At 42.9% G+C, this 12,649-nt stretch overlaps 1 protein-coding gene across 4 annotated transcripts in view; it reads right to left on the minus strand.

The window, feature by feature from the left end:
* Nucleotides 1-12,649, minus strand: part of PALM2AKAP2 (PALM2 and AKAP2 fusion) — a gene marked incomplete at its 5' end in the record, with an annotated part of 261,027 nt that overhangs the window by 203,969 nt on the left and 44,409 nt on the right. For all 4 annotated transcript variants that reach the window (XM_084305397.1, XM_084305396.1, XM_084305390.1 and 1 more), the window contains one exon: nt 7,604-7,684. In XM_084305397.1, coding sequence (XP_084161523.1) covers nt 7,604-7,684 — 81 coding nt within the window. The remainder of the gene's footprint in view (nt 1-7,603; nt 7,685-12,649) is intronic.

Below are 12,649 nucleotides of genomic sequence, written 5' to 3' on the forward strand. Positions count from 1 at the left end.
AAAATACATGTTAGCTGGTGGAGCTTAGCCAATGCAAGACTAAAGATTGTGTCCATAAAGCAGATTAAGTAGAGGGTCAAGATTCTATTAAACAAGAAGTAATTCTAAGAAATACTTTGAGGAAGTGATGTCTTAAAACCGTTTTTGAGAAGCATGCATTCAGACCAATAGTTACAGATGTTTTCCAGTGATCAGTCAATGTGCACACAGCAGGTGTCACACTGCTGTGGGGTCCACGGCTCAGCCGCTGCTTTTTCCTTGGCAGGAGGCACAGTGACTTGCAGAAAAGTCATGCGTGGAGCAGCAGGAGTGGGCAGGGCAGGGCGGAAATAATAAAACATGATCGCCACTGCCATTATAAGTACGACCTGGAATCACGGCAGCTGAAAGACACTGTGGGGCTATTCTTCACCCCTTGTTTATTTGCCATAGCTGTTACCTTCAGCCCCCCGAGTAATTTTTTCCTTTCCCTTTCTCAAAGCACACACTCAGCACAACAACACTGCAGGTAGGAGTGCTTTGAGCAGTGAGATGGAGCTGCAGGAGTGGGTGAGGAAAACACAACGTGGCCTGTGTTGTTTGTGCTTATGTGGGATGGGATGGGATGGGATGGGATGGGATGGGATGGGATGGGATGGGATGGGATGGAGCCCAGCTCTTGTCCCAGGGAGGGCAAGGGGATCTTGATCAGTGTTCCAGGCTTGCAGATGCACCGGGAAGGCGCATCAGCAGTTGGCTGCCTGAGGGACGGGTGTGCTGCTTACTGGAGCTCCTTCACGGAGATCACATGCTCTGTCTGTTTAAAAACTCTCAGGAGCAGAAATTGCAGCTGTATAGATAGATGTCCAATTAGGAACACTTTGGGAAGAAAAAAAGCCAATTGTTTTGCATCCCCAGTGTAAGCTTCCCATCCATTAGCAAGATCACCAGTGTAAATATTTTGTGTGCTTTGCTTTTAAATTGCTCAGGTCCCATATTTTATTTAACTGTGTAAACCAAGCAGACAGTTGTTTCCATACAAAGATGAAGAAGAAGAAATAAAACCTAAGTTCCTTCAGCTGAAAGGAAACCCAACACAGCAAGAGACATTGTCAAGACTGTATGGGAGAAGGAGAAAAACTTGTGTCTCTTCTGCTGAGATCAGAGGTTAACCACAGAGCACTGGTCTGTATGAATTAGTTTCAATAAAAGAGATCATAGGTATGGATGGATACAAGCAAGAATTTTAAATATTTATTAAAGGGTTGAAATGACAATGAGATAAAAACAACTATAAGGTGAAGGATAAATCAAACAGAGGCCCTTTTCTACGTATATTTTTCATATGTCTGGACTATCAGGAAGTTCTGCTTGAAGTAACAGGTGAAAACAACCACAGTACCTAAGCTGGACAGATGGGGTTTGTTTTTCATTATCTCTGGGGAGTCTACTTCAGGTTTCAGAGCTCTTCAAGGCATTATGACAGTGATACCTCTGCGCAATTATTCATCATTTCACTAGTGGAGGGATTAAGCACCATAAGGAGAACCAACAGTGAGCATCTGCCGGTGGCTGCTGCGGGGGAAAGAGGAAGGATGAGGGGACTGGGCTGTCCCTATGGGCACCGGCTGGCAAAGCACAGGGACACAGCTTGCTGAAAGGATGTCACAATGAGAGCATATGCAGTTCCCAGGATGGTGTTTGACCTGGAAACAGGTTGCCCAGGGAGGCCACGGGATCTCCATCCTGGGCAAAAGACCAAATGCAGGACGGGAGCAACCTGTTCCTGCTGGTGAGGGCACGAGGAGACTTGTGGGGTTCTCTCACACATAAACTACTGTACAACTCTGTGAGGATTTCTCTTTTTCCCAGGGAGTCTTGTAGCTGGAGTAACAAATAGCTTTAAGCTAGCAGAAGTATCTGGACACTTGACCTGGTGTGGTTGCATGGAAATTAAATAGGAGCCTCTTCTACAAACACACACATGAAAAGAGTTTGATCTTGCTGTTACCTCCTGGAGCCAGAAACTTAGGTATGCTTTGTCTTTCCCTGTGAGTACTCATTCCGTGTTTTCAAAAGAACCAAAGCACAGATTTGAGAGATAATAACATAATATAAACAACAAACATAAAAACAAACAACACCCAAATCAAATTAATTTCTTTTGCAATAGTTTGTAATCTGAGGTTTTGAAAATTGCCAATCCTCTTCTCCCAAATAGTCTTTGCAAGTTGTCATCATTACAGTTGCTTTTACTATTATCTTCTGAAAGAATAGTTTCCTCTCTGCATTCAGTTTGTCCTCAGCTCCAGTTTGTCACTCCTTTCCACATACACACATCAGTCAAGAGACAAAAAGAAAAGCTATTTTTCAGGGTTTCCTTTCTTTTCTGGTTTAAGGGTTCTTGTGTTCATTGTTTCGAAAAGCTGAATTTGGGTCATGTGAATTCATTCTTAAGCACGTATCAGTCCATTAGGAAGAGCTGGCACTGAAGCAAGAAGTAAACATCCTTGAGCTACTTTGACACAGTCTGTCTGAAACAAAAACTGCTGGTGTGGCCATGACCTGCTCTGAGGGTAAAACTGAGTGCCAGTTCAGTGGGTTTCAAGGAAATTCTGCCCTTAGGGGAACACTTATGTGGTCATCCAGAATAACTCTTCTCCACTTGGAGGTTCACACTACCTCACACTACCATTCATTTTTCCTAAATAATGTGTTATTAGAGTTATTAAAGCAGCATAATTACTGTATTTCCTGTTATGTGGCAATGGCATGCAAACAGGTAAGAAAAGTGAGTTAAAGGACTAAAGCTTTCACCCATTTGGGGTAGTAAACTTGTGTAGTTGGTCTGGAGAAAATATTGTGTTATGGCTAAAAGATTTAATCTGGGGATATATATTTTTTTTTCTTTCTGACGACTTGAAAGAAAACACGTAAGGATTTTTGAAATCCCTCCTTCCAAACACTACTTCCCTGTAAGGATATCCTTCAGCTTCATAACCTGTGAGCAATTCAGAAATAGCAAAAGCCCCAGCTCCTTAGACTACACAGTCCTATTCCCCTTCCCATTTTTGCCTAATGAATCTGAATTTCTCTTCTGCATTATAAAAGAGACTAGCAGAGAGGCACAGCCTCTCTCTTCTCAGCTTGAGGCCTGGTGGGAGGCGAGCTCTCCAAGGATGTAGGATGTGACCAGTCCAAAGATGCCGATGCACAGGAGGGCTGAACAAGGGTCCCCAGTGCTCTGGACATGGAAATTTCTCTCTGAATTAGCTCTCAGTCTCTCCCTGCTCCAGAATCATGGATGGAAAATGGAGATGGCATGAACTTCCAGCCTTGTAGAGGTGTAATGGGCTCCAGCATGTTAAAACAGATGGACAGCCTGGAACTACCATAGCAGATATCACATAGCATAAAGAACGCTTGACTATTAATAAGAAGAGGGTCTGGGGGCTATTGCACTGTCCCTGTAGAGAACAGAGACTGTCCATGGCATCATTAAATATATGTTTTGTCTGTGTGTGTGTGTGTTCAGCTGAGCTGCTATTCAGTTTAAGGGTTAATTCACTTGAAATTCACAAAGGGATAAAGTAACAACAAGATTCCCTCATTTGTAAAAGTTTTCTCTGTTTTTCCACACTGTTGCATTTGCATATGCATATATATATATATATATATATGTATATATATATATGGTTATATACCTCTTTTTATATTCTCTGACAACATTTATTTTGGGGCTAGAATAAAATGAGGTTAACAAAGCAATTTTGGAAGAATCAAATTAAGATGTATTTTTAGATAAGATAGTTTCAACTAAAACCATACCTTAGCATAATATCTATAACATAAAAAGGTTTTCTTTTCCTTCAAAGTAAAGGTATAATTATGCTATAGATTGAGTGTTCATGAACTGCAGTCTTTAAGAAATAGCTGTTAACAGAAAAAGGTCCCTCACATTTCAAACACTCCAGAAATAAAATAATTGCAGTAAATGGATTTATTGTAATAGTAAAGTAGCAGCAGATAAGTCATTTTTTTCATTCAATTAGGACGTTTTGTGCTGTTTATTTTATTACCAGCCACCCCCAAACAGAGCTACAGTAAACGATTACAGAAATTGTGTTCAATTAACTACGGAGGAAGCCAGTTCTACCCTGGTGTTTATTTGAAATAGCGGACACCTCCATCAGAAGTGGCCCTCTCCAGTTCTGCCTAGCAGAACAAGCTCTTACAAGCAGCTGTTGCTCACAGATCCTATCTCCAGTGTAACAATTCAACCAAGATCAACTGTTCTCTTCTTCAAGAGACTACATCACGTTGATAGATACTGTGTTTGCACATAGTGAATTTTGTCCACTTTTCTGATTATGAACAGCAGTGCAAGAAGCTGGTAGCATCTCCAGTTCCCATGGACCTGGCAAGGTGTGCCTGTAAGGGCAAGGCCAATGAGTTGCTGAAGCATGAAGTTTAAAGTCTACCTACTGTTAAAAACAACAACAACAACAATAAAAAATATTGCATGAGAGATTATTTTAGTATTAAAAATTAAAGTAGATGAGAGAAAAGGAGGAATTTTGCAAATATCGTCTTATTAGAGCAAAATGGCACTTTTTCTATCTCAAAAAAAAAAACCAAAAAACAGGGCTTCAAGTTACCTTTATGCTTTTGCCATCACCAAGAGCTTTTTCAACAAGGTATTTGATTGTAAACTAGACAAATACGCCTCCTGTATTCAAAAGATCACCCAGAAGGTCCTGGACAACCATTGGGATAGTCTGTGCCTACCAAAATCCCTACTTTCTAGAAATTCAGTCAAGAGGATAAATGGCTTTCAGTGTCAGCAAAGAAGCAATTCAGTCTTCGGAGTCTACACTACACAAGGCTCTCTCCTATTCCAGGCTTTCACACATTATTAAACAAGAAGCTCATACAAACAATTAATACTTAAGTCATGTTTTTGTCCTTGTGGACAAAAAATTAATACTTGAGTCATGTTTTTGTCCTCCATTGGCCTAATTCTCAAGAGTCTTTGCAAAATATGTTGCCACATGACTAATTCATGTTCAAGGTAGTGCTTGCTGGGCTGTTCTGCCTAAGACAAGAGAGCAGCCACCGATCACTTATTGTCAGCCAAGTATGCAACAAAGAGAAAACGAATGAACTGGTAGAAGAGTAAGTCATCTGTCTTGCCAGGGGACTAATTGGCATCAGCAACTTGAGCACTGTAGGTAACCCAACATAAACATTTGTAATAAATTATTTCTGTTAGATAGTTTTCCTATGTGAATAAAATAGTCTGAAATTAGCAGAACTGCTGTAGTCTTCAGAACCTTTATTAGGTAACCGAACGTACTATTTTACACAGTGCATTTTAAGAGAAAATTGCCCTGGCAACACAGAAAAATGAACCAAATCCATTGCATTCTGGCACGAATGTCTTTGGGTGAACTCAAGCTGTTACACTTGCAGGATCAACCCAGATACCGCAGACACAGGATTAACCCAGATATTATTTTCAAAGGCTTCTCCACAGCTGATTTTAATGAACACTGATGCAAAGTCCTTATGCTTTACACTGACATTAACAACTTCACAGCATTTTAAGTAAGTGCAAGGGCATCCTAGGTAAGCCTGGTCTTTTTGACCTGGATTTATGTGTTGCACTGAGTTAGCTGCATTCGACACGATTCAGGAAACAAACCATACTTTATCTAGCTATTCCGAAGGAAGATGTATGCACTTATTTTGGACTTTTTCTCTGGTGATATCTGATGACACTGAATGGAGGGCTGGAGGAGCTCCTGCTGTATCCTGATGCTCATCCTCACACCCAGGATTACAGTCCTTAAGTCTGGCCATGCTTTTAGCTGAGGAAGCTGCCATTTCAGATGTCAGTGCCCTGATCTACCCTTTGCTTCCTGTGTGATTATGGTTCTTGCTCCAGGCTGTGAGCTAACTGATGAAGGAAAATAGTTAATTTTCATGAGTGCCACTCAAAAAATCTGTGCAGCAACCCTGAGCCTGGGCTGGCAGTAACCAGCATAACAGGGATGGAGCCAGCTCCAGCTTACACCAGCCCAGGGCCTGACCCTGCTGCACCACTGCGTGGAGTTGGCTTTTCCCTGAGGAGGATGATAAAATACAGTTTAGCCTCAGCTATATCACAAGAAATCAGATGAAACACAACAATTGCCAGAACTGGCTTCCCAGAGGGCTCAGCTTAAAGAATTTCATGAAAAAGCATAATTCAGTTAGCTTGGAAACAGTTAACATGATAAAGGAAGCACCCAGCTTTGCAGCAAAAAGAAAGCAAGCATCTTGGAGGCACTGGAAAGGCATCGTACTGCCCTGCTGCATCTGTCTGTGGTTGTCAGCAGATATCCTCCCTTGCCTGGGGTCCATGGCAGCCTGAATGAGAGGGTGACTCCTGTTGCCCTACAGAAATGCTACTGTGTTATGGACTGATGGCACCAGAGACAATGTGTGACATCTGTAGATTTGTGGTGAACCTGCAGGAGCATCTACGTGGGCAGCAATCAATTACTGCAGCTTAACTGCATTGTGTTTACCAGAAAATTAGGTATAGCTTATGGAACATGATGGCAGGGTTTTGGAGAGGCAGAAGAAGGATCCTGCCTGTGGCAGTAACTGGAAGCCTGATCTTCCAGTGCAGGCGTGGGCAAAGGAGGCGTCTGGCATGGCACCTCCCCATGCAGGTGTACTGCACACATACTATGGCACAAGCAACCTATATACATATATGTATATTAAATCACAGCCCAGCTCACTGCAAGGAAAAACTGTCCAGTCCTGATCATCTTTCTGAGATATTTTAATTACTGTTTTCCTCGGGCTCCTCTAACGAACCAATAATCTCAAAAGATTCGACCCACAAACGCACACTGGTTAAAAAAAGATCACATGTACATTTCTGTTCTCAATCTTGCTACACAAAATGTAGAGACAAACTGCTACTGGCAGGAAGGGTAAATGATAGAAATAACCAGGATGCCTCTCAGTTGGTGCTCTCTGCAGCTGTCATGGAGTCCAGCAGGAGTGGGGGCTGCTCGGCACCCTGTTAAAGAGGTTCCTCTCCGTGTAGGCACACATACACGCATCAGCACCCTCCCTGCCTGTACATCCTGCCCATTTTGTTCTGGCACATACGCCTAACAACTTCATCCTACAATTAAAGCTCTGCACACACAGGCGTGCACACTGACACCCCCTCTGCAAAGAGCACACACGCATACAAAACCTAACGACAGGCACCAGCACAATTTAGCACAGCTTTGCAGGCAGAAAAGTGCTCACTGAAGCCATGCAGTGCACACCCAACCCACAGCGACCGGTGTCTTATCGTTATGTATAATCAATAACACCACTCCACATTAGCAGCACAGTGCCCACACCCTCCCGACCCCATCCTTGCAGCATGGTCCTGTGCACGAAGCACAGGGAGCGACGAGCAGGCACGACACGAGCGCTGCAGGAGACAGGCTCCAGCAGTGAGAGATGCTGCATGTCGGGGTGGGCTCTCCCCTGCTTTCAGGCGTGTGATCTGCATATCTAATAATGGACAAATTTAGTCAATCCGTCCTTTCTGGCTTCGGTCCCTTACCTTGAAATGCTGCAGTTGAAGTATCTGGTCCTCAAGCTGTTGTCTCTTGCCTTCTATTTCTGTCTGCCTTTTCCTTTTCTCCTTGGAAAAATAATTTCAGAGAGAGAGAGAGAGAGAGAGAGATCGTCAGAGAAATGGAGGATTTAAGGGTGGCGGATTCACAGGAGCATGCAGGCAGCCACGCACATCTGTACAGATGCCACCAGTCCCGTTTCACCTGCTCTCTGCTCGCTGGGAGGGTGCCAGCCCCGGACCAGCCGGTCGCTCACCGGCAGCAGAAATTCTCCTCGCTGGCTGCCGGCAGCCGGAGCAGCAACAGCGTGCACAGTCCCAGAGGAGGGGAGAACACAGGCATCGCGGCTCGGAGGGAAGTTAAAGGGACACAGATGCTCTTTCTCGTGCCAGACCCCGGGGCAGCGGTGGGGACCGCCGTGTGATGGTAACGCCATGAGAGGGCATCACCCATGAAGGGAGGTGGGCTACAGGTGGAGATGTCCCCTCGGGGCAGGTGCTGAGGCTCCAAGCCCCCAGCCTCTTGGGGAAAATGTGTTTTGTTTGGATTGCACAGGGCTGATCTGAGGCATATATGGGGCAGGTAGCCTGCTCGCTTTGTTTGGGATTCAAAGCACAACTGCAGAGGAGATGCTGGCCCATGGTGGCTCCCAGTGGCCAGGCTGGCCACATATTGTGCCAGCAGCTGATGGTTCTCAAGGTCACCTCCACAAACATCTCCACCAACCCATGCTCAGCAGCAGGCTGTCCCAGAGCTTTCAGGAGGGGGACTATCTGCTCTCCTCATCCTCCACCCCTCCCCATTATGGAGCACCAACCTGTTGCCTTGCCCAAATTTTATGTGCCTGGCAGGGAGCATTGCTCCTCACCCATCTCCAGCCCGTTCCAGGTTCCCCTTCCCACAGGTGTTTTCTCATGTTAAACTTCCCAACCAAGACAGAAATACCAAGTAGTAAACACAGATAGGCCATGCCAAAACCACATCAGCCGCAGCTTTTACTGGAACAACAGTTTTCATCTTTTACCTGTTGGAAGCATGTTTTAGTTATTTAAATATTTCTGCAGCTGTAAGGTTGGGCTGGAAGACATTTGGAGATTCCTTCAGTCCCCAAAATCATTCTGTGTTCCATTTCTGGGTGTCCTACTGGGAATTCACCACTTTCTAGGGATTTCAAACCTTTTTGTCTTATTCTCAGGGGGCATAAAGGAAGATGGTCTTTAGGCACAAATGATTTATGTTTATATTGAACCTCAAACCATGGCATTTTGAGTAAAAGCACAACATTTGCAAAGAAGGTAAAGCCACGTTTATTTATTTATTTATTTATTTATTTATTTTTATGCCAGGTTCACTCAAAATGGAGTCAGTTAACTGCCTGGACCTATTGAAAAGTGAGACATGAGAACAAGTAAGGGGAGGGCTGGATTAACAAACCCTAGAGAAGCTAAGAAGTCAAATGCTGCATATGTCAAGAAGTTCTGCAACACACTGCATGTTCCTTCATGCTGATTGTGTGTATCCAGATCTACACATAAACACACACACACAGAGCTGCCAGAGGGACATAAGAATATTACCACTGAACAAAAATATTCTGACAAAGTTGTTTTGGAAAAGGAAAATTGGCTTTTTGGATAACTAAAATGTCACAAATGGAGTCTGTCTTCATCTGAAAATGACATTGTGCTGTTCTATGCATGCAAAAGACAATTTGCATTGAGCACACGCAGGCATACAAAATTTATGCATGCACCTTTAAAAATCACTCTTTATATAAAATTGATAGCCTGTGGAACATTCCTCCTATCGCTCCTCCAATCCTATCCTATCTCCCCTCTGTGTTTTTGAATGGAGCAGGATATTGCATGGCCCTGAGGTTAAAAAAAACAACAGCACAGCATTTTTAAGGGCTCTTTTTTTTTTTTTTTTTTTTTTTTTTTAATCATGCAATATTAACTGTGTACTTAATTGGGGAGCAAAAAAACTTAAACTTCCCAAAATAGCTGGTCAGCCATGGACCTGAATAAAGTGGTTATAAAAGCTGTTCCCGTTAATGGCCTAATATTCTCACAATAAGGATAATTCTCTCTTGCTTGTGCTAAGCTGAGCAGACTGACATAATGCTTGGATCTGATGTATGCAGGCATTAACAGTGTGCATCAGATGCGCCATAGGCCAGCATAAGGCACCTGCATCTTCACAATTAACTGACCTACATTTCTATTTGTTTGTAGATAGACATATATATGTATGTGTGCGTGTGTGTTTTCTACCCTTCACAAAAGCCTTCCTGCTCAAATACACGACAAAAATCACTGTGGTACTTTCTCTGACTGGCTGTGTCATGCCTTATAATGGATGTGACAAGATAGCCTTATAAAACATAGATGGAAACTTCTTTTCTTTGTGAGAAAGGGAAAGCACTTAGAGTATTTTCCCTGTAGGCATCAACACAGCAGGCACTAAAATACTTGAACTACTTACTAACTAGTGGGCTTCCATTGAGTTAAATTGGAATATTGCTCACATTTCCATTTTACTGGCTCTCAGTCAGCCTGACCACACACCTCCACCCTCTCATTTTGCACCATGACAGAAAAGAGATTTTTTTCTTCTGAAGATTGCATGAATTGCAACACGGGTTGGGACTTTTCACCTTCATGTGACTTGATCACATTCATTCTGGGTTTCTCCCAGTCACTGAAGGCTGTGTGCACACACATTTCTGTTTTATACATGCATGTTCTGAAAAGATGTGGTAAAAGACTGGACAGGCTGACAAAAATCCCGTAAAAATCAGTATCAAGGATTTTAGGTATTCAGTAGATGAAGCAAGTTCTCATTCAGGACTTTACTGAAAGCATGAGGATGTAAAGCACATGCTTAAACAGAAAATAATACTTTCCTATGTTGAAGCCTGTAAAGTAAATGTTCTTCCTTATTCTATCCATCTAGTTGAAGATACATACATACATACATACATACATACATATATATATATATATATATATTTTTTTTTTTTTTCTCAAGCAAGCCTATCAATTTACTAAGGCTCCTATCACCAAGAGAATAAAGTGATCTCCTTAAATGAATAGGTTTACTCCACACAGCTCTGTTTCAATGCATGTCCTCTCTGACATTGCAATGAATATCCCACCATTGCTTCTGTTAGATATTGATGCTAATCTCCCCCAGCAGATGACCCAATCTGGGACACAAGAAGTTCCCTCTTAACACCAGGTGTTCTTTACAGTGCAGGTGATGGAGCACTGGCACAGGTTGCCCAGAGTCTCTGGATTGTCCCTTCTTGGAGATCCTCAAAAGCCATCAGGATATAGGCCTGGGCAGCCTGCTCTGGGTGGCCCTGTTCGAGCAGGAGATGGACCAGATGGACCCAGAGGTCCCTGCCAGCCTCAACCCTTCTCTCATTCTGTGAGAGCCTCTTTCTGTGACTGATATTCTGTGATGGGGGTTGATTAGCTTTACCTACACCAATGAGCACCAAAGCCACATTTCACTCTGCAGTGTTAAACAAGGCTCTTTCAAAGTTTTCCCACTATCATTACACCAGCCCATGACATCCAGTCCCTTAAGTTTCACAGCAGCAGCTTCAGTTTTGTCAAAAACTACCCAAGTGAAGCTTGAAAGGTAAGAGAGAGATGGCTAAGTGTGATCTGGGGTTGAGGGAAACACCCACTTGGATACCAAGAGCACAAGAGGATTGGATATTGTATAGTTCCTATACGTGTTGAGGATGTTACTGAAAACTGTAGGTTAGGCAGAGCTATTTTGTGGGCACCAAAGTATTTTTTTCTTTGTTTTGTTTTGTTTTGTTTTCCCAGAAAGCAAATAAAAGATAAAAACTAGGTTTAAAAGGGTTGGAGAAAACAGGCATAGCATCCAGCTTTACTGTGAATATTGTAGGTTTAGCAGAAAAGATTTATATCTTTCTGAGGAGTTCTGCTTTTGTAACAATATAAACGTCCCGCTTGGAGAGTTACGCTTTCCAAAATGGTAGAGTGATGACCATGAATAAAACAAGATTCTAAATTTATGTCTTTCCCTTCATCAACAGTGCTAGGAAAATGAGAAAGTGAAAGTATTTGAGTTTTATTTTTTTTACTCACAGATCCAAATGGTGGGAAAGGAACATAGGTCAAAGGGCAAACTGACTCACATCTTGAAATCTACTTAATGAAAAATGAGATTTGTATTCAGGAGTTCACGTGTGATGCCAAAAGTAGAACATGGAAAATATAAATGTATTTCCCTTTATGAGAGGCTTGTTTTTGGAAAGAAAGCAATTGCTGCACGGTGCTAAATTTGGCCAGTGCCACTTTCCTATTCCCCCCCCCCCCCCTCGCTCCCCCCCCCCCCGAAAAAGAATATCAGTTAGTAAGCAAAGATCCCATCTGGTTAGAAGAGAAAGAGTTGTCTGGAGGGTGAAAAGGAGATCTGTAAAACCATGAGTGGCACAGAGACCGTGAGTGGACATATACTGCTGTAGTGGGTTTACTTGTACAACTGCTCATGCTGTAAGATAGAAAGGGGCATCAGTGAAGCTGGAGGGGGTAGGTTCAAACTCAAGGCATTGGTTTGCAGTGGAAATCCCCACCTCAGGGTGCTATGGCTGCTGGAAGATGCTGGGGGCTCCTGGGGACTCCAGGGGAGCCTGGTCACTGCCAGAAAAAAGGGATACCATGAAGGATGCCACATAAACTGAGTTTCCTTCTCTTGTTCAGGATGCCCATGGACCAGAGATGGCTTTGAGGATGAAGAGGTACTTTGGAAGTTTTCATATACTTGTCCTTCTGTAGTGCACATGTTAACACCATCCATTTTATAGCCTTGTCAGAAATGGGATGCAGGAGTTTTTGTCTGATTCAGGACAGCTGCTCTCATGTTACAGTTGATCAAAATAATTTAGAGTTTAGTGTCAGACGTGCCAAACCACTCCAGTCAAAAAAGTAAAATCAAAGCAAACATAAGACCTTGAAAAAAAAAAACAAAACAAGCCACGTTATACCAAAATG

This window comes from Netta rufina, assembly GCF_964035555.1.
Source record: "Netta rufina genome assembly, chromosome: Z".
In the NCBI taxonomy this organism is placed as follows: Eukaryota; Metazoa; Chordata; class Aves; order Anseriformes; family Anatidae; genus Netta; species Netta rufina.